General features: G+C 44.6%; 1 protein-coding gene and 1 non-coding gene across 2 annotated transcripts; both read right to left on the bottom strand.

Annotated features, from left to right (window-relative positions):
- Window positions 1–466: 466 nt before the first annotated feature.
- On the bottom strand, window positions 467–548 carry trnal-uag (transfer RNA leucine (anticodon UAG)). Its single transcript has one exon. It is a non-coding gene; the product is annotated as a tRNA-Leu (tRNA).
- Window positions 549–8,186: 7,638 nt separating this feature from the next.
- Window positions 8,187–9,026, bottom strand: LOC147091548 (galanin receptor 2a-like). The gene has a single exon (XM_085976604.1). It carries the CDS (start codon window positions 9,024–9,026, stop codon window positions 8,187–8,189), a length of 840 nt encoding a protein of 279 aa, XP_085832730.1.
- Between the last annotated feature and the right edge of the window lie 14,081 nt (window positions 9,027–23,107).

Raw genomic sequence — 23,107 nt, 5'->3', positions numbered from 1 at the left:
TTCCTTGGAGCAAAGAAGGCTGAGGGGGGACCTGATTGAGGTGTACAAAATGATGAGGGGCATAGATAGGGTAGATAAAGAGGAACTTTTCCCCTTAGTAGGGGGGTCAATAACAAGGGGGCATAGATTCAGGGTAAGGGGCAGGAGATTTAGAGGGGATTTGAGGAGGAACTTTTTCACCCAGAGGGTGGTTGGAATCTGGAACTCACTGCCTGAAAGTGTGGTAGAGGCAGGAACCCTCACAGCATTCAAGAAGCATTTGGATGAGCACTTGAAATGCCATTGCATACAAGGCTATGGACCAAATGCTGGAAAATGGGATTAGACAGGACAGGGGTGGATGGGCGGCGCGGACACGATGGGCCGAAGGGCCTCTTTCTGTGCTGTAAAACTCTATGACTCCCGGCATCCCTGCACGGTTTACTGCTGTTGCTGAAGCGACGAAATTTAGGAATGTCGCAATATCTGGCAGTGGTGGGATTCGAACCCACGCCCCCGAAGAGACTGGAGCCTAAATCCAGCGCCTTAGACCGCTCGGCCACACTACCACATCACTGCGTTACTGAATCTGAAACTAGTACCTGGTGATTGAAATGTGGCTTCGTCTTGTAAATAGCAGGGGAAACAAAAGGAACTTAAATTCGTGGACGGCAAACTCACTTCTGAAGCAACCCACTAGATCAGAAGAACCTACGTGTTCACACGGCAACACTAATAAATAGATGTTTGCTGGAACACACCCATTGTAAATTTCATTCATAATTTATCCCTGTTGTGTATTGCGAGCAGGAAGTTGGTGTAAGTAAAGTGTGATAAAAATAAGTGCGTTTGATTGTGGCTAGCAACAGAGGAATTTATTGCTGGTGTAAATAAAAATGCAACTAGCAGAGGATGGTTTCGATCCATCGACCTCTGGGTTATGGGCCCAGCACGCTTCCGCTGCGCCACTCTGCTTCTGTGGAATCTCGGCTGGCGCTCAGGTTCCGATGCTCCACAGTGCTGTGTGTTAGCGAGACAAATTTCAGCATCCAGGCTGTGTTGATAACTTTCGAATGGCCCTCAATCCGCCCAGAGGCCCGGACCCCGCAGCACCCGAATTTGCAGGCTCACTTGGCTGCGCAATGTCGCAAGGACACTCAGTATTACACCACCGACAATGGGACGGACACAAGATGAGACACAAAAAACCGGCAAGGGTCTTTCTGGCCACACAAAGGGAGGGACAGAGAAAGACACTGTGGATACTAAAGAGAGAGAGAGACAGACAGACAGACCGAATAACACGAGGCAGAGACAGAGACTGAGGGAAAACCGGGAATGCGAGAGAAACCGAGAGGGAGGTAGACTGCCAGGGAAACGGAGACTGAGATGAAGAGAGAGACTTGCATGAAGGTGCGTTCTGCTGTGTAAAGAAATTCCCTGTCGTGTAAAAATGCTCCCTGTTATATAAAATTGTTCCCTCTTGTTTCAAGATGGTCGCTGTTGTGTACAGATTCTCCCTGTTGTTTAGAGATTTTGTGTGCTTTGTAAAGATGTCCGCTATTGAGTAATGTGTTTCCTGTTGTGTAAAGGTTCTCCGTGTTGTGTAACGGTGTTCCGTTTTGTGTGAACGTATTCCCTTTTGTGTAAAGGCCAAGAGCACCATCTGGTGCTGGCGACGCGGCGCTGCAGGACGCGTTGAGAGAAAGGGGAAGGCCAAGGCTGCTGCAAGATTGCAGCATTTGCAGCTTATGTTGGTGCGAATAAAGTGTTTTGAAAGTTGAGTTGCAGTTTCTAGTGTTTGTTGCAAGAAGGAAGTTGCTGTAAGAAAAGCATAAAGTGTGATAAAAAAACCTGACGCATTGAGCCTGAAATTTATCGTAACTATAAGAGGAGAGAACAATAGGAAAATTTGCCCTCCTAATCGCATCTTCCTCAGGCTGATGGTATGAAAAACACATCTGACTCTCATCCTGAAGTCAGAGTCCAGATCCCCTCCCCCACCCTTTTCTTTTGCAGAATGCATCTTCTCTTAACCATGTCTTAATATAACTTTCGCTGTCTGGATAGGTTAGATTGAAAAAAAGATACTCGTGTTCAATTAATCGGATTGCAGCACAGGAGGAAATGGGAGGTGCTGTTCAACCGGCAAGTTTGGAAGGGCGAACGGGGAAACGACGGAGAGATGGTGGGTGCGAGAGTGACAGCAATGGGGGAGCACGGTCGATAGATTGCAAGAAATGGGAGAAAGAAAAATGATGTATATCTGAATAAGTGAGAGGCAGCAGGTGTGGAGACGAGTGAGTGAACGGCCTGAATTCAGTTGGTTGGGTGACGGTGTTTTGAAGTGTTGCGGTGCGGGGCTCAGGCCAATTATGGACCAGAGAATATTCTGCGAATCAGATCTGCCTGTCAATAGCAACTGAATGAATGGGTGACACAAAACCGGCATCCCTGCACGGTTTACTGCTGTTGCTGAAGCGACGAAATTTAAGAATGTCGCAATATCTGGCAGCGGTGGGATTCAAACCCATGTAGAAGATTGGAGTCTTAATCCAACGCCTTAGTCCTCTCGATCACGCTACCACAGCAATCGGTTGCAGAATCTGAAACTAGTGGCTGGTGAGTGAAATGTGGCCTGGTCTTGTAAATAGCAGGTGAAACAAAAGGAAATTAAATTCGTGGACGGCAAACTCACTTCTGATGCAACCCACTAGATCGAGAAGATGCTGCGTGATCACAGGGCAACACTAATAAATAGATGTTTGCTGGAAAACACCCATTGTAAATTTCATTCCTAATTTATCCCTGTTGTGTATTGCAAGCAGGAAGTTGGTGTAAGTAAAGTGTGATAAAAATAAATGCGTTTGATTGTGGCTTGCAATAGAGGATTTTATTGCTGGTGTAAATAAAATTGCAAATAGCAGAGGATGGTTTCGATCCATCGACTTCTGGGTTATGGGCCCAGCACACTTCCGCTGCGCCACTCTGCTGTCAGTTGGTGAGGAATTCCGGCTGGTGCTCAGGTTCCGATGCCCCACAGTGCTGTGTGTTACCGAGACAAATTTCAGTGTCCAGGCTGTGTTGAAAACTATAGAATGGCCCTCAAACCTCACTTAGCCAATTTCCTAACCATGCTGCCAATGTCCCTTGTATTCCATGTGCTTCGACTTTGCTGGCGAACCTATTTAGTGACACTTTGTCAATCGCCTTTTTGAAATCCATGTGTACTATGTCAAGCACATTACCCTCATCAACCCTCTCTGTTACCTCATCAAAACACCTTAATTCTAGTCTTTCTCTTGCTCTCAGTCACCATTTCTCAGTCTGTCTAACTCTCCCTCTTTCTCTCTCGCAGTCTGTGCCTGTCCCTCTGTCTTTGTTTCAGCCTTGTGATGTTCAGTTTGTTTGTCTGACTCCCACTATTTTCCTCGTTGTCTTTCTCTTGCCATCGCGTTGTGTGTCCTGAAAGTCCCTTGCTGGCTTTCTGTGTTTCGTTCTGTTTTTGTCCCATTGTGGGTGGTGTAATACTAAGTTGGTTGTGACATCGTGGAGACAGAGTGAGCCTCCCATCACGTGTGTTGCTGTGTCCGGGACTCTGACCTATTTACGAACATAAGAAATATGAGCAGGAGTAGTCCTTATGGCTCCTCGAGCCTGCTCCGCCATTACATAAGATCTACTCCACGTTCGAGCCCGATCTCCATAGGCCATGATGCCCCTATAGTCCCCAAAACCCTCTATCTCAGCCTTGAATATATTCAAAGCCCCAGCAGCCACAGCGCTCTGAGGCAGAGAATTCCAAAGATTCACAACTCTCCAAGTGAAGAAATTCTTCCTCATCTCAGTCTTAAATGGCCTAAGCCTTATCCTGACACTATGCCTCCTAGTTCTAGACACTCCAGCCAGGGGGAAACAACTTCTCAGCATCTACCCTGTCAATTCCCTTCAGAATCTTGTACTTTTCAATGAGGTCAGCTCTCATTCTCCTAAACACCACAGAGTATAGGCAGATTCTAAACAATCTCTCCTCATCGGACAGCCTTCTCATCCCAAGAATCAATCCAGTGTACCTTCGTTGCACTGCCTCCACGGCAAGTATATGCTTTTTAGATGAGGAAATTAAAACTGTGCACAGTGCTGCAGGAGTGGTTTCACCAAGGCCCTGTACAATGGTAGCAAGACTTCCTTACTCATATACTCCAATCCCCAATCAATAAAGGATAACATGCCATTTGCCTTCCTTATTGAGGGCAATGCAATTGCTTTCAATAGAGCCCGGAGGCGGAAATATGTCTCGCTCAAATACAGCACTGACAGGCATCAACATTACACAGCAGGGAAACCGTTTACACAACAGGGAGCATTGTTACACACGAGGGAACACCCTCAAAAAACAGGGAACACCTTTACACAACTGGGAACATATTTGCTCAACAGTGAACATCTTTACCAAGCAGGAACCATATATCCACAAGAAAGAACACATTTACACAAATGTAAATTCCTTTACATAACAGGGAACACCTTTACATAACAGGAACATCTTTACGCAACGGGGACTACCGTTAAACAACAAGGAATACTGCTAGACAATACGGATTACCTTTACACAACAGAGGACACCTTTACACAACAGGAAGTATCATTACACAACAAAAAGCACCTTCATACAAGTCTCTCTCTTACTCTCAGCTTCCATTTCCCTGTCTGTCTCTCCCTCTGTCTCTCTCGCAGGCTCTGCTTTCCCACAGTCTCTGACTCTCCCTCGTGTTATTCAGTCTGTTTGTCTCTCTCTCTCTCTGGTTTCTTCGTTGCCTTTCTCTGACCCTCCCTTTGCGTGTCCTGCAAGTCCCTTGCTGGTTTTCAGTGTGTCATTCTGTGTCTGTCCCATTGTGGGTGGTGCATTACTGATAGTCCTTGTGACATTGACTAGCCAGGGTAAGCCTCCCAACACGTATGTTGCTGTGTCCGGAATTCTGGGTTACTTGCTGGGAATGCAATCCTGTTCAATACTGCCGGGAGGCTGAAATATGTGTCGGTAAAACACAACACTGAGGAGCAGCTGGAGACAGATACATTTCTGCAGCAGAGTGGCGCAGCGGAAGCATGCCAGGCCTGTAATACAGAGATTGATGTGTCAAAACCATCCTCTGCTGTTTATATTCTTATTTACACCAACGGAAATCATCTATTGCTACCCACAATCACATTACACTTATTTTTATCGCACTTTACACTTTACATACATGAATATCCTGCTTCCAATAAGCAAAAAACTTGCAACAAAACGATCAAATCACTCTTATTTGGACGAACATAAGCTGCAAATACTGCTAACACGCAGCAGCCTTGGCTTTCCACTTTCTGCGCAAATACGCTGCCGTGTTTTCTGACATTGCAGTAATGACCACATTTGAAAAGTTCTCCAAAGCCTGTGAAGAGCTTCAGGAGTTCCCAAGTGCAAGATAGCCTAGCTGTGTATACATGTGCATTAGCATTAGGATTTGTTTTAATGTCATACGTTTAAAGTTGTTGGTTAATTTTTACTCATAGTTTGCTTTTGGATTTGTTTGATGGGCATGGCAGCATTGTGAGTATGTTACTGGACTAGTAATCCAGAGCCTGGCTCAAGCTTCCTGTCTCACTTTACTTCTCTAATCCACTCCCACTCTGATCTCTATGCCCTCGGCCTCTTACCGTGTTCCAGCGAAGCTCAATGTAAGATGGAGGAACAGCAACTCATCTTTCGCTTAGTCACATTACTACCATTTGAACACGTCATTGAGGTCAACGATTTCAGACCGTAACCTCTGCCCTTATTTTATTCAGTTGGCAGCTGTTGATGTTTCTGCCATTCCCATTTACACGTCTTGCAGGCCCATCTTTTCCTTATTTATGGGTCCCATTATCATCTCATTTTCCTTTGTACATTCATACATTTTTTTCATTTAATCAGTGTTGCCTTCTACCCTATCAGAGACCTTCCCCTTCGTTCTTTCCTCCACTCCCCCTTTCCCTGACTCTGCATTTGTTTTAAATGTCTTACATCTCTCACTTTTTCCAGTTCTGCCGAAAGGTCATCAGCCTGAAATTGTAACTCTGTTTCTCTGTCCACAGATGCTGCATGACCTGCTGAGTATTTCCAGCAGTTTTTGTTTATATTATAGAATTAATTCAGCTTCCTGGACTAATTAGTTCAAATTCTACCACGGCAATTTGGGAATTTAAATTCAGTTAATAAATCAGGAATGAAAAGGTAGTATCAGTAATGGTGACCATGGAAATATCGGATTGTCGTAAAAACCCATCTGGTTGACTAGCATCCTTTAGGGAAGGACATCTGCCATACTTACCTGGTCTGGCCTGTATTTGACTCCAGACCCACAGCAATGTGGTTGACTCTTAACTACAGTCTAAAATGGCATAGCAAGCCACTCAGCTGTATAAAGCAGTTCACCACCGCCTTGTCAAGGGCAATTATGGATGGTCCCTAAATGCTGGTCTTGCCAGCCACGCCCACATCCCATGAATGAAGAAACTAAATTTGTCCTGTAGCGATAAATAACAAAATGGTTAAACGATTTTCATTCCGAGGATGTTTTAGGGTTTAATCTGTCAGGGTATAACTTAGCAGACACTGTTGTTTAGGTTTTGCTGAAAGGGAAAATGTGCGATTCGGGTCTTTTTACTTCTTTGTGTGGCCACAGTGTGAAACTAGTGCGCCAAGACTGCCTTGAGATAGGAAGGCTGACAATCGAACAGAATGGTAAACGAGTTAGAATCTGTTGTTTAGAAGGAAATATATTATTTCTGGGGCTGTTTTCACAGTAACACTTGTCATGCTATAATGAATCAGAATAAATAGTGTGCATAAGAAGCAACAACAACTTATCAATTTATATTTAAAGCAATAAAACCTCGCAAAGTGCTTCACAGGAGTGTTATGATATAAAATCGACACCGAGCCATTTAAGGAGATGTTAGGGCAAATGTAATAACGCTTGTTGAAAGAGGTAGGCCTTTAAGGAGAGTCTTAAAGGACGAGAGAGAAGTAGCGAGGTTTCGTGATTTAGGGAGGGAATTCCAGAGTTTAGCGCCCAGGCAGCTGAAGGCACGACCGCCAATGGTGGAGCATTTAAAATCGTGGATGTTCAAATGTCCGGAATAGGTGAAGTGCAGAGTTCTCGGGCGATTTTAGGGCTGGAGGATATTACAGAGATTAGGCGGGACGAGGCCATGGAAGGATTTGAACAAGGATGCATATTTTACAATCGACGTGCTGCTTAACTGGAAGCCAATTTAGTCAGCAAGCCAGGGGAGATGCGTGAGCAGGATTGTTGCAAGGTAGCATGCGGGTGGATGATTTGGAATATCTCAAGTTTATGAACGGTAGAACTCAGGAGAACGGCCAGGAGTGCATTGGAATAGTCGTGTCCAGAGGAGATAATGCATGGTTCAGGGTTTAAGAAGCAGATAATTTGAAGTGCAGGTGGAGACTGGCAATATTACAAAGGTGGAAATGGCCAGTCTTATTGATAGAATGGAGATGAGCTAGGGGGCTCAATTCCTATTCAAATGAGATACCAGGGTTGAAAACAGACATGGGCAGATATAGACAGTTTCCGGGAGAGCGATGGAATCATTGGAAATGGATTGGAGTTTGGGGAGTGAATCTAGGACAATGGCTTCAGTATTCCCGATATTTAATTAGAGAAAACCTCAACTCATCCAGTACTGGATGTCGGACAAGCAGTCTAATAGTAGAGAGTTGGTAGAGAGTTCGAAAGAGGTGGAAGAGAGGTAGAGCTGGATAAGAAATCATGCTATGAAGATCGCAAACGTTATTTAACAAGTTGTAGGGAGTGTAGGAAACAAAAAAGATTACATTTCTACGAGGGAAAATCGCAATAACATCGTTTATTTCGCTGCATGTGTACTGAATAAATATACTGTGTGTGTCAAATACAGTAAAGGGAGAAACGCCTATTTGGTGTCGGAATCGAACAGCTTACACAAGGGAATGAATGGCGCTATATAAATGCAAGTGGTTTATTTCAAGTGTGGGGCACCATTGATGGGGAGGAGTCTCGGAGGGCATGCTTGCCATTCCAATTAGGACAGGGTAAAGTGGAATAAACCGAGTTCCAAAAACAAAAATAAGAACAACACAGGGCGGAACGTCCCATAATTAACGCTGGAAGTTTTCACTTGCAAAGCTTAAAGCAATTCACAACCAAAGTCAGGGGATATTTGACCGCATTCTTGAACTCTTCTCTGAATTTAGTCTGGGTCACTGCATATATAAAGGTGTTGGTGCAGGAGCTGAGGAGCTGGAGCATGTTTGTACTTTCTTGGAGAATAAAGCGTTGGTCATTGAAATTGAAACCTGTGAAATAAGAATCTTCTGTAATTCTGACGTACAGGAAGTGACCGACGTATGTTATCCACAACAGCAGGAAACTGAGGGATATAGCGAACAACAAAATGATAGATTTTCTCCGGTTCTCCATCTCTGGGTCCCTGTGATTCTCACCGGCCCTGTTACCCCGGAGTCCCCTGCGGACTCGACTGGCTGCAACAATGTGCCTGACGGTCAGAACATTGAGCAGCAGGATCAGAAAGAAAGGGAGACACGGTGTTAATATATGGTCGAGCCAGTCGTAGGCTTTCCATGCAGGGGAAGTGTAGTAACTTAATTTGATATCACAGAACCAGGGCACCCTGTTGAGTATATACAACGGCTGGTATGTAAAATAAAAGGGAATGTTTTTGAAACAGCTGAGCGCACAAACAGCCGCTATAACCTCAGCCGCCGTTTTCTCGGTGCAATATCTTGTTTTCAGCTCCTGGCAACAAATGGCTACGAATCGATCGAAAGTGAAAGCGACCGTTAACCAAACCGAACTGTCTCTGCTTGTGTAAACCAAAACCGTACTGAGACTACAGGCGGGAGTAGTGGAGAGCCAACTGTCCCGGAAATAAATCCCACCGATCCGGTTCAGTATCACCGCGGTGAGGATAACCAGCAAATCCGTCGCTGCCATGCCCACCAGGTAGTGAGTGATGCATCTGGAGAGTCCGCACCTTCCCCGCGACAGGATCACAATCGCCACCAAATTCACTGTTAACAAGAGCAGGAAAAGACAAGGAAATGACCACTGGAACCCACAACACAGGCACGACATTCACAGGATGTTCTATGAAAATTGCAACGTTGCTATTTGATCCAACTCTTCCACATTAAACCTGAGCATCCACTCCCTCCGCCAGCGGTGTACGGTGGCTGCAGGGTGTACTATCTACAGGAAGCACGGTAGCAAACCGCCAAGACCTGTTCGGCAGCTCCTCTCAAAGCCGCGACTTCCACCAGCAGGAAGACCAAGGGCAGCTGCTGCGGGGGAACACCATCAGCCCCGAGTTCCGCTATATGTCAAACACCATCCTGACTTACACATAATATTATCACTGGGATCAAATCCTGGAACTCCCTACCCAATAGCATTTTGAGAGCATCTTCACTATACGGACTGCAGCGGTTCCAAATCATGGGTGACACAGCATCACCACACCACATAGTGCACAGTAGTAAATCTAACTCAGTATAATACAGTATAGCACCTTATCTGAGGGGGATTGAGAGGGTTGATGCTGAGAGGCTGTTTACATGCGCTGGGGTGTCTAGAACTAGGGGACACTGACTCGGGATAAGGGATTGGACATTTAGGAATGAGATTGGAACGAATCACTTCGCTCAGAGGGTAATATGTTTGGAATCTTCTACCTCAGAGGGCTGTTGATGTTCAGTCATATATTCAAGGCGAATGTCGCTAGGTTTTTGGGCACTCATGGAATCAAGGGATATGGGGATCGGACGGAAAGTGGAGTTGAGGTCGAAAATGAGCCGTTATCTTATTGAATGGTGGAGCGGGCTCGAGGGGCTGTATGGCCCACCCCTGCTCCGAATTCTTATGATCTTATGGTCTTCTAGTGCACTGTAATATAATTGATTCAGTATAATACAGCATAACTTCATGTTATGCGTTATACTGCAGCTACATCAGTATAACACAGCGAGTTACGAGAGAATACAGTGCAATATCATGTAAAACACTGTAACACAATTGATGCTCTAGAAAGAAAGAAAAAACGTGCATTCATATAGCGCCTTTCCCGGCCTGCAGGCGTCCCAAATGCTTTACTGCCAATGTGACACTGTTTTAAGGTAAGAAACTCGCCACCCAATTTCTGCACAGCAAGCTCCCTCAAACAGCAATGTTGTTATGACCAGATAATCTTGTTTTCTTGATTGACGGATCACTTTTTGGCCCAGGAGACCAGCGATACCTCCCCCACTCCTCTTTGGAATGGTGATATGGGATTTTTTCGCCCACCTGAGAGAGCAGACGGGGATTAAAATCTCATCCGAAAAACTGCACCTCTGAGTGCAGCGCTCCCTCAGTACTGCACTCCCTCAGTACTGCACTCCCTCAGTACTGCACTGGAATGTCAGCCTAGATTTTTGTGCTCAGTCTCTGTGGTGGGACTTTGAACACACTAATTTCTGACTCAGAGGTGAGAGCACTACCAACTGAGCCACTGCTGACCCTCTCCAGATAATACAGTGTAATACTTCACAGCGCACTGTAATACAATTCATTCAATTACATTATATTATAATACCAAATAATGCACTGTAATGTATCAGTGTACTCTAACACAGTTTAATAACATGTGTTATACCATAATACATTTAGAGAGCTATTAGATGTATAATACCATATGAAGCATTATAATACAAGTATTTAATTATAATAGAGTCTAGCACCATAAAATGCACCGTAATTTAATTAATGCACTACAATACACTAAATTCCACAGAATCACAGAATATTACGGCACAGAAGGAGGTCATTCGGCCCGTCGTGCCTGTGCTGGCTCTTTGAAAGAACTGTCCAATTTAGTCCCAGACACCAGCTTCCTCTCCATAACACTGCAAATTAGTTTTCTAGTATATGTACAAAAGCAGTTTGAGATTTCTGATGGAATCTGCTTCCACCAAACGTTTGGGTCGTGCGTTACAGATTTTAGCCATCCACTGTGTAAAATCATCCTTATTTCCCCTCTAATTAATTATGGCAATTTCTGTAAATCTATGAACTCTGATTACCGACCACTTTGCCAGTGCCCTACATTTATCACTACCAGCTGAATCAAAACCCCTCTGCATTTTGAATGCCTCTATTGGTTAGCTCTTAATCTTCTCTGTTTGAAGGAGAACAATCCCAGTTTCCCATCACTCTCCCTGTAATTAAATTCCCTCATCCAGTGCATCACTCTGTTAAACCTCCTCTGTAACCTCTCCAAGACCTTGACATCCTTCCTCATTCACCTCCACCTGAGAGGCAGACGGGGCTTCGGTTTAATGTCTCATCCAATAGATGGCACCTTCCGACAGTGTAGCGCTCCCTCACGACTGCACTGGAGCGTCAGGCTACATTTTTTTTGCCCAAGTCTCTGAAGTGGGTCGCTGAACCCACAACCTGCTGAAACAGAAGTGAGAGCGCTATCCACTAAGCCACGCCAGACAGCAGTTAAACTTAAATGTTGGTGGCGTTAGTAGACCTAGACATTTATTACACATTTTGTCGACTTTTTTAAGGCAAATGTTAAACGTTTTCAATAAATGCGTGAATAGTTCCTCTAAAATGGTTCACAGTGCAGAGTCTAAGGAGACTGTTCAATGTCCACCTGTGAGAATCAACATTAGCGATCGCTGTGCAATCAATACTTTCTGATCATAAGTTGGGATCTCAGTTGAAATCGCTGACTTTCAAGCACAGCAGTAGATGAGAAAACGCCGTTCCGATCCTTAAAGGTAGAGACTGAGAGCTGAATAAAAAACAACAAACTAAGTAACTGCTTTGAGAAGCCGCTTGCACAATCAATACCTCAGCAACTTACGTGGAGCACCAATAGCTGCGAGGACGGGATAGTAAATGGCATACACCAGACCAATGGCTGGTCCGTGCATTTTCTATGAGAAGCAATGTGAGTCCAACAAGCTGTAGAATTTATCTCTGTGTCACATTCAATGGATTCCTCGGTTATACCTGTCGGGAGTCTCCAGTGAGGCAATTATCCTCATGTTAGTTACAGTCCTCTGAACAAACAGATTACATCACTCAGTTTTGTGCCATTGTTCCTTTCCGTGCAATAGAATAAAGATTCCCAAACTCGGGGTGGTGGGGGCGACGAGCTGATTCAGGGGCATCCAAGAAATGCCGGACATTGCGTTCCAGGCAGCCTGCTCGCATTTCGCTGGCGTTACTTTGCCGGAATTACTGCAAGAGTACTGCATACATTTCTGGTCACCACATGCTTGAACTGCATAAAACACCAGTTAGGCCACAGCTAGAGCACTGCGTTCAGTTCTGGTCACCACATTACAGGAAAGATGTGACTGAACCAGAGAGGAGACAGAATAGATTTATGAGCATGTTATCAGGGCTGGAGAAATTTAGCTATGAGGAATGATTGGATAGGGTCATCAACCTGAAACTTTAACTCTGCTCCACTCACCAAGTTGCGGCCTAACCTGCTGAGCGTTTTTGCAGCATTTTATCTTGTTATTTTGGATAGGCTGGCTTTTTGGTTTTGGAATAGAAAAGGCTGCGGGGAGACTTATTTGAGGTGTATAAAATTATGAGGGACCTAGATAGATTGGACAGGAAGGACCTGTTTCCCTCCGCAGAGAGGTCAATAATCAGGGGTCATAGATTTAAAGTAACTGGTAGTAGGATTAGAGGGGATTTGAGTAGAACTTGGTCCACCCAGAGGTACCTGTTCCTCACTGCCTGGAATGGTGGTAGAGGCAGAAACCATCATCACATTTCAAGAGTACTTGGATATGCATTTGATGTGGCGGAACCTACATGGCAACGGACTTAGAGCTGGACAGTGGGATTAGGCTGGACAGTTCTTTCTGGGCCGGCATAAACACGATGAGCAAAATTGCCTCCTTCTGTGCCATAAATTTCCATGATTCTATAAGCGGAATATACCAGCCGATGAATTCTAAACATAGGATAGGACTTCATCATAAAAGTTTAACGTGCAGAGGAGCAGAACTGAAAGAGCTAAATGGCACAAATGCATTATGTTAACAGTTAACAATACAATGTGTTGTGGCATTTATCGCAAAAAGAGCCTTTAATGTCATTTTCACACTTAATAAAAATAACAACGCATATTAACATGCTAAAGAACCTGAAAATAGACAGAGTACACAAACACAAGTATACATCCTACTGATAACCAAAGCAGACATAAAATAAACAGATCTAATTTAATTATTTTCAGATTGTTAAATGCCTCTTTTCTATTCATCTCTCCATAATTATTATAAACATATGCCTTAAAAAAGCTATTTCAAGGCTTTGTTTTAAGGGTCAGCCGTGGCTCAGCTGGTAGCAAACTCGCCTCTCAGTTCAAGTCCCACTCCAGAGACTTGAGCACAAAAATCTAGGGTGACATTCACGTGCGGTGCTGAGGGAGAGCTGCACGGTCGGTGGTGCCGTCTTTCAGATGAAACATTAAACCGAGGCCGTGTCTGCCCTCTCTGATCCTTTGGCACTGTTTCGAGGAAGCACAGGAGAGTTACCCTGGTGTCCTGGGCCAATATTTGTCACTCTATCAACAACACTAAACAACAGATTATCTGGTCATTATCACATTGCTGTTTGTGGGAGCTAGCTGTGCGCGAATTTGTGGCCGTGCTTCCTGCATTACAACTGTAACTACACTTCAGAAATGACGTCATTGGCTGTAAAGGGCGTTGGGACGTCTGGTGGTCGTGAACGGCTGATCATAAATGCAAGTGTTGTACAAACCACAGACTTTTACCCAAGAGCTTTATATCGGGCAGTGCCGCATCTTCAAGTGACATTTTGTTATTTCCAAAGTGCAGAGACGACACTTTGCTGTCCCTATTAATTTAAACACCACCAGATTATCTTCATTTAAAAATTGCTATTTCAGACATGTTGTCTGCTGAAATCTATACACACAGTAGTTATGGAAATAAAAAATGGATTTTGTTGCTTCTGACCGAGTCCCCTTCTGTATTAAATCAAAGAATAGGAGAAGCAGCGGCAGTCAGTCAATGGGCGAACAGCTTGAAGCAACTGATGAGCAGGAAAACACTAACTCAAACTACAGCATTGGTAATAACAGTACCTCTTCAACTGGGAATCATATTCGGCTTTTTTGTCACGATTTTTAACTAAAACTGTCGGAAGAAGCTGCCTGGAACCTATAGGTAACGATTGTAAAATGATCCACTATCTATCCCCAGCTTTGAACGGTGTATTTTTAATACAAATCAGTTTTAAGTTGAACGATTTGAAGGAGAAGTTTTGTTATCTCCCATCAAACTGTATAGAACATTAGTTAGTCCCCAGCTGGAGTACTGCCTACAGTCCTGCTCACCACATTACAGGAAAGACGTGCTTGCAATAGAGAGAGTAGAGAGGAGATTTACAATGATGCTGCCAGGACTGTAGAAGATTACCGATGAGAAATATTTGACACACTGGCGTTGCTTTCTTTGACTTAGAGGAGGCCTAGGAGGCCTAGAGGAGAATTAATTGAAATGTATAAAATTATGAGGGACCTAGATAGAGTGGATAGGAAGGACCTATTTCCCATGGCAGTGAGGTCCATAATCTGGGGGCAGAGATTTAATGTAATTGCTGGAAGTATTAGAGGGGAGTTCAGGAGAACGTTGTTTACCCAGACGGTGGTGAGTGTCTGGAACTCACTGCCTGAAAGGGTGTTAGAGGCAGAAACCATCATCACATTTAAAAAGTACTTTGATATGCAGTTGATGTGCTGTAAGCTACAAGGCTACGGACCAAGAGCTGGAAAGTGGGATTAGGCTGGATAGCTCTTTCTGGGCCCGCACAAACGATTGGCCAAATAGCCCCCTTCCATGCTGTAAACTTCTGTCATTCTGTGATTCTATGAGTATGGCGCTGCAGACAAGGATAAGCAGCGAGGGCTGGAGTCAGACAAAGGGCTGTAAAGTGCTGGACTGCTCCGCACAGACACAGCACGCTCCCTTCAACACTGACCCGAAACATTGGCCCAGAAATTCGGGTCGGGGGCTTACCGCAGGTGCAAGCCCCCGACCTGCACTTAACTTGCACGCCGGCAGTTGAGCTGTAGGGCCCCGTGGAATTCTGATCCGGGGCCTGGTCCAACTACCGGCACGCAGTGCTTGCGTATCCCATGGGCGCAGTTAGTTCGATGCATCCCCTGGGATCACGTTGGCCATGGGCAGCCAATCAGAGCAGGGACTGCTCCATTCATAAGTCTTGACAGGAAGAGCTGTCAAGACTTATAAATGATGTGGAGATGCCGGTGTTGGACTGGGTTGGACAAATGTGAAAAGTCACACAACACCAGGTTATAGTCCAGCAGCTTTATTTGAAATCACAAGCTTTTGGAGCGCTGCTCCTTCATCAGGTGCAGTGAAGAGATGCATATAAGCCCAGCATATATAGTCAGAGAACACTGCCAGACGACTACCGCCCCAAAATAGCACTAAATCTTCAAGTACATTTTTTTTAAATCACATTTTTTTAAAAAACTATAAATTACAGGATATTACTATTTTAAACAAAAATTTAAATTTTTGAAAAAAATAATTATATTTTCTAACAATTCAATTCAATTCAATTCAATTTGATTTGCCATATATGCAGCAAACGTGTGTACTGCACAATGAAATGTTGATTTTTACGAGTCCTGCCAACATTGGAATAAATATGGCATAGCAATGATAAAATACTAATAGAAATACAATAACAATAAATAAAACAACAGTAATAAATAATAATAAATTATTCATTCATGAGTCTTATGGCCTGGCGGTAGAAGCTGTTTCGAAACCTGCTGGTACGAGACTGTATGCTTCGATATCTCTTACCGGACGGGAGCAGGGTGAAGAGGTTGTGGCTGGGGTGGCTCGTGTCTTTGATGATTCTCAGGGCCTTCCCCCGGCACCTCTCGGGGTAGATATCCTGCACAGCAGGTAGTTTAATTCCTATAGTATGTTGTGCATCTTTCACCACCATCTGTAGAGCCTTGCGGACTATGGCGGTGCAGTTGCCATACCAGGTAGTGATGCAGCCGGACAGGGTACTCTCGATGGTGCACCGGTAGCAGTTGCTGAGAATCTGGGGGGCCATTCCAAATTTCTCCAGGCTCCTGAGGAAGAACAGGCGTTGGCATGCCTTCTTGCTTACGACTTCGATGTGATTGGACCACGTTCAGTCCTCCGTAATGAATACACCCTGGAATTTGAAGCTGCTAACCCTCTCCACCTCAGCCCCTTCGATGTAGATTGGGGTCTGTCCCTCCCCCTGCTGGTTCCTGTAATCCACAATCATCTCCTTTGTTTTGCTGATGTTGAGGGAGAGGTTGTTGTACTTGCACCATTCTGCTAGGGCTCTTACCTCCTCCCTGTAGCCTGTCTCGTCGCCATCTGTGATCATGCCTACAACGGTAGTGTCATCAGCAAACCTGGTGATTAACGGGGCTAAAAATGAACTCACCTTGCTTTAAAGTATCTAAAAATAATAAACCTGCGGAAAAAAATTTTGAATTTTAAATAATTGACCACTTACCTTGTAAAAAGCAGGCTAAACACTTACCCTCACGGAAAGACCTGTAAAAAAAACCTAAGTTTGATGCGCATGCGCAGCCTCCCCTGCGCACGCATTCGTCCACTGAACCCCTTCGTTCAGAGGAATGGAAGTGCTGGTTTCCAGCGCATGTGCAGTGCATGCAGGAAACTGGCACTTCCATCGGGCCTACGGGTGATTACCCATGCATACTCACCCGTGCAGACCCGAATTTCTGGGCCATTATGTTGAAGCTGAACAAAACACAATTAACACTGAACAACAGCTAAATTCATGCCCTTTAAAAGTGTTTCGGGCCATGCAACAGTAAAGGCTGACTATTAGCTCATAAATCCAGTGATCTTCATCCTATCCATGGGTAACATTCGATGGAATCTGGAGCAGTACCCATGGATTGGAGGATAGCTAATGTTACTCTACTATTCAAAAAAGGTGGTAGAGAGAAAACGTGGAATTACTGACCGGTAAGCCTGACATCGGTAGTGGGGAAAATGCTAGAGTCTATTATAAAAGATGTAATAGCAGGGCACTTGGAAAACAGTGACAGGTTCGGACAAAGTCAACATGGATTTACAAAAGGTAAATCATGCTTGACTAATCTACTGGAATATTTTGAGGATGTAACTGGTAAAATAAATAAGGGAGAACCAATGGATGTGGTGTATTTGGACTTTCAGAAGGCTTTAAAAAAGGTCTCACATAAGAGATTAGCGTGTAAAGTTAAGGCACATGGGATTGGGGGCAAGGTATTGACTTGGATAGGGAACTGGTTGGCAGACAGAAAGCAAAGAGTTGTTTAGTGGGGTACCGCAAGGATCGGTCCTTGGACCCCAGCTATTCACAATATATATTAATGATCTAGACAAGGGAACTAGATGTAATATCTCCAAATATGCAGATGACACAATGCTAGGTGGGCGTGCGTGCTGTGAGGAGGATGCTGAGAAACTCCAGGATGATTCAGATGGGTTGGGTGATTGTGCAAAAGCATGGCAGATGCAATAGAACGTGGATAAATGTGAGGTTATCCACTTTGGTGGCAAAAACAGGAAGGCAGATTATTATCTGAATGGCAATAGATTGGGAGAAGTGGAGGTGCAACGAGACCTGGGCAGTTAAGAAGGCTAATGGTATGTTGGCCTCCATAGCGAGATGGTTTGAGTACAGGAACAAGGATGCTTTGCTGCAGTTGTACAGGGCCTTGGTGAGACCACATCTTGAGTATTGTGTGCAGTTTTGGTCGCATTATCTGTGGAAGGATGTTCTTGCCATGGAAGGAGTTCAGTGAAGATTCACCAGGCTGATACCTGGGATGGCAGGAAAGACGTATGAGGAGAGATCGGGATGATTGGGCTTGTACTCGCTGGAGCTTAGAAGAATGAGAGGGCATCTTATTGAAACTTATAAAATTCTGACAGGACTGGACAGACTACATGCTAAAGGATGTTCCCGATGGTCGGGGAGCCCAGAACCAGGGGTCACAGGCTAAGGAATAGGGGTAGTCCATTTAGGACAGAAATGAGGAGGAATTTCTTCACTCAGAGAGTGGTGAACCTGTGGAATTCTCTACCACAGAAGGCAGTAGAGGCCAGTTCATTAAATATATTCAAGAAGGAGTTGGATATATTTCTTAAGGCTAAAGGGATCAAGGGGTATGGGGAGAAAGCAGGGACCGGGTACTGAAATTGGATGATCAGCCATGATCGCATTGAATGTTGGAGCTGGCTCGAGGGGTCGAATGGCCTACTCCTGCTCCTATCGTCTATGTTTCTATGTTATCCTGGATTACTCATCCTTGTGTTCAAATCCCTCCAGGGCCCCGCCCCTGCCTATCTCTGTAACCTCCTCCTGTCCTACAATACTGATCCTGGTATACAAATCCCTCCATGGCCCCGTCCCTCCCCATCAGTTTAACGCCCTCCAGCCCCACAATTATCATCCTTGTGTTCAAATCACTGAAAGGCCCCGCCCCTCCCTATGGCTGTAACCTCCTCCAGCCCCACAATTCTCATCCTCCTGCTCAAACCCATCCATTGCCCCACCCCTCCCTATCTCTGTAAGCTACTACAGCTCCACAATTCTCATCCTTGTGTTCAAATCCCTCCGAGGCCTTCACCCGCTCCGTATCTCAGTTACCTCCTCCAGCCCCACAATCCTCATCCTGATATACAAATTCCTCCATGACGCCAACCCTCCCTATTTATGTAACCTCCTCCAGCCCCACAATCCTCCGAGACCATTTCAATCAACAAATTATTGCCTCTTGGATATTCATTACCCAGACTTCCATGTAACACAATTGCTGTCAGTTTCAGGATGTTCCAGTTTTCTTTTTAATCTACTGCAACGTAAAATCGGCAACGTTTCTGGAGCTAACGGCATCTCACTCAAATCGACCGCAGGATGGTTGTTTAGTGAAATAGAGGAACAGTGATCGATACAAGCTAAGAAGAGAAAATGCTGGATCGACAGAATAGGTGGCGCAATTCTGAGGTTTGGGTTGAGTTACTTTGTTATTTTTTACTGCCCTGCGCATTCGTTTTTAGCACTTGATGGAAACACTGATTGGCTGAAGTGGGAAACGGTTACTTCCCAGCACTGGAGTTCCTGACCATGATGGGAGCTAAGGTTCTAACTAAACACAAATGATTGACGGTGTTGTTCTGGGTACATAGGCCAATCAAGAACCTTCAATCAGTCGAATATTCAAAGGTTATGATGTTATACATTGCAACATTCCAATTTCCAGACAAGATGGGATGAACGGCCTCCTTCCTCTTGAACATCCCTCATTTTCTGCTCTCCCCTTCTGATGGCCGTGTCTTCAGTTGCCCAGGGCTTAAGTTCCAGAACAACTTCCCTCAAACTCTGTCGAAATTGGTTTGATAATCGCTCCTGTGAAGCACCTTGGGACATTTTACTGTGCTCTATAAATGCTTGGTGTTGCTGTTGTTGGACAGGTATTCTGGCACACTGAGTATCAGGGATTCACTGCTTCACGGAATTTTTAGAGTTACTTTTAGCGGACTGACGCGGTCCTGGTAGATCTTATACTGAAAAAAATGGAAGAAGAAATGTCAAACTCAGCCTCTTTTTACCAAAACTCCCTGTTTTTTTTCATTAATAATGACGTTTCACACCTGTTGAACTTACTGAACCAGCGGGGGAATGTGTGGTTCTTGATGAAATCGCATTGATTTTGAGTGAAGGTTATTAATGCATTTATTTAATTATACTCATCTAAGAAAACCCTCTTCCTTGGGGAAATGTGAGCACCCAGTCACAGTCTGCCACGGTTCTGCATGGCTGTGGGGAGGAAAGCGGTTAAGGAACAGAGCTGTACAGATTCCCCTCCGCATTTTCATTCAACTGTTTCAAATGAGATTAATGAGTTTCGAACACATCCTTAAATGTGTCGGTGCATTTCATCGGAGGCCACTCCATTTCTCTTCTACTGAGGAGAGCTGGGATGTTGCACCGTAATATCATTAGTTTTGTTCTCACCGTCAGTTCCATCATGGATGAGATAGTGTTGGAGAAAGGCGGTAGAAATCAATCATTTTTTACCTACAGTAAATCAGCTAAATATGGGATTCACATTAAACATAGCCGTGTACATTCATTATTCCCATCATCCATGTAACAACACTGCTGTCAGTTTCTGGATGTTTCAGTTTTCTATTTACTCGACTGCAGCGTAAAACTAGCAACGATTCTGGAGCAAATGGCATCTCACTAAAAGAGCACAAAGGATCGTCATTTTGCTAAATACATAAACTATGTTCTGTACAGTAGGGGGCACTCTTCTGAATTTTGCTTTGAGTCACTTTGTCGTTGTATTTTGCTGTAGTGCGCATGACTTTTGATTGTTTGATATTGACACCAAGAGGCTGAAGTGGGAAACGGTCCCTCCCAGCACTTGAGTACCTGACCATGTTGAGAGATGAAGTTCTAACTAAAGACAAATTATTGGCGCTGTTGTTCCGGGTTCGTTCTCCATGCTAAGCTCTACATCTGAGATAATTGTATGAAATTAAAATGCTCCCATGTTGGAACTTGCCAAGTTCCATCCCTTATTTTATTGCGGTGCTGTTGATTTATTTGTGGGGCCACCTCACTTCCTCTCAGGCTTTGTTTCTGCTCTCATTCTCTGAACGCTTGGAGGTATGACCTTCTGGGAGGCGGTGCAAGAGACTCAGTCGCCGTTTCTTACAGCACTCATGTCTCAAACTAGCTCACACTAGAACATGGATACAACGGCCTTGTTACTGCTGTCTGGTGGGTCATGAAACGATTTTATATCTAAATTTGCTGCATTCATTTTTCTGTGAAGTAACTGAGTGGGCAAATGTAAGCGGGAGAGTGGGACTAAGCCCGGCCGTGTCCGACCTCCAGTAGCTCAGTGGATGAAGGTAACTCCTAGTTTGGTGTGAAGCACTTTAGGATGGAAAGCTATTCGAGTGGATACTTGTATAATCAGAATTCTCAGTTGGTAACGTTGAGAGAGTGCTACTGGTTTTAGTTTTCCGGAGATTTGAGTGATTTGGGGTGGAGAGAGAAGTAGAGAGTGTGCTCGCTGCTGATCATTACCGCATGTCTCCTTTGTAAATTGTTGATTCGTGGATGTCCACTGAGGACACAGTCAGTGTTGCATCCGTGTGTTAATAGAGACACTAAAGACAGGAGTTGGTTTCACAGGTGTTTACTGAAAAAAGTCTGGAGGGGAACTAACTGATACAACACAATATACAGGCTTATATAGCCCGAATGGCCATTACCAGCATTACAGTACACAGGGGGCTCTTAAAGGCACATACACTACAATTCCTCCCCTTTAAGCCAACCAGTACATAATATTTTAAGTAATTATTAATTAAATGTTACAAGAAAAATAAACTACACATTGCTGCAGTTAATCAATTATAAGTCAGTCTCTCTGGAGGCTTCCTGACTCGGTCCGGATAACGCTTCGGTGGTGTAGCAGTTTCTGGTGGTGTAGTAGGTTCTTTTGGCAAGGCTGATTCGGTTTGAATGCCAGTGTTGGGTTCATCGGGTTCCAGTATCACCGGATCGGAGGTAGATACTATGGGTATCTCTACTTCATCACTAGGCGTATAGAGTTGTGGTGTAGGTTGTCCCTTTTCGGATGACTCTATGATTTGGTCAGCATGGCGCCTTATTATGCTTTCTCCGATGTCCACGGTATACATCAGCGATCCTAGTCGTGTGCAGATAGTTCCAGGCTGCCATTTCTTGGTACAGTAGTCACGGGCCAAAGCTTGTTGACCTATCTGGAAGGTTCTAGTTGGCCATTCATTCATGCCTTGAAATTGCCGGTTCTCCACGTCCCTTCTGATGTTTGGCTTGATCAAATCCAGCCGGCATCTTAGGCTTCTATTGAAGAACATCATGGCGGGAGTTTGGTTTGTAACCATATCTGTTGCATTCCTGTATGCAAACAAGAAGTTATCCACCTTATGCTGAAGTGTTATGTCTTCATTACCCATGGCCTTTATAGCCTTCTTGAAGGTCTGGACAAACCTTTCAGCCAATCCATTGGTGGTGGGATGGTATGGGGCGGACGTGTAGTGCTTAACCCCATTGTTTTTTAAGAACTTCCTGAATTCTTCGGACACAAACTGCGGTCCATTATCAGAACAGATCTGTTCAGGCAGCCCATTCCTGGCAAATATGGTCCTTAATACTGTGATTGTTATTTCCGTGGTGGTGGAGGGCATCTTTATTACCTCCGGCCACTTGGAGTGTGCATCAACCGCGATTAAGAACATTGAGTCCATAAATGGATCAGCAAAGTCGATGTGTACCCTTTGCCAGGGAGATGAGGGCCACTCCCATGGATGTAGAGGGGCTTGTGCTGGAGCGTTTTGGACCTTCTGGCATCCTAGGCAGCTCTTGGTCATTTCTTCGATGTCTCCATCGATACCTGGCCACCATACAAACGCCCTGGCTAGGTTCTTCATTTTCACTCCACCCAGATGCCCCTCGTGAAGCTCCTTTAGAATTTATCCTGGAGTTTGGGTGGAATCACCGCTCTGGATCCACACATCAAGGTTCCTCGGCACACTGACAGCTGTTCTCTTCTTTGCGAGAATGCTTTCAACAGTGGTTCGCCATGTGCTGGCCATCCCTTCACTGTTAAATTGTAGACTCGTGAGAGAGTCGGGTCATTTCTAGTTTCCCTTTCAATGGCAGAATTTGTTACTGGTAGACATTCGACTATGGTAGAGTTAAAATCTCCACTGGGTCTATGGTAGGTGCTTCTTCTACCGTTGGCAATGGTAGGCGCGATAAACCGTCAGCATTCCCATGCTGTTTTGATCCTTTGTATTCTATGTCATATTGGTGTGCCCCTAGAAAAAGGGACCACCTCTGTAGCCTTTGCGCTGTCATAATGGGAA

The sequence above is a fragment of the Somniosus microcephalus genome, unplaced genomic scaffold (assembly GCF_052327205.1).
Source record: "Somniosus microcephalus isolate GS21.2 unplaced genomic scaffold, FLI_Smic_1.0 unresolved_chr3, whole genome shotgun sequence".
Classification (NCBI taxonomy): Eukaryota; Metazoa; Chordata; class Chondrichthyes; order Squaliformes; family Somniosidae; genus Somniosus; species Somniosus microcephalus.
The sequence above is the reverse complement of the archived record's forward strand: the minus strand, read 5'-3'. Positions and strand labels throughout refer to the sequence as shown.

Excerpts from the sequence above, each read along its gene's own strand:
- LOC147091548 (XM_085976604.1), bottom strand. The coding sequence starts at position 9,026 with ATGGCAGCGACGGATTTGCTGGTTATCCTCACCGCGGTGATACTGAAC.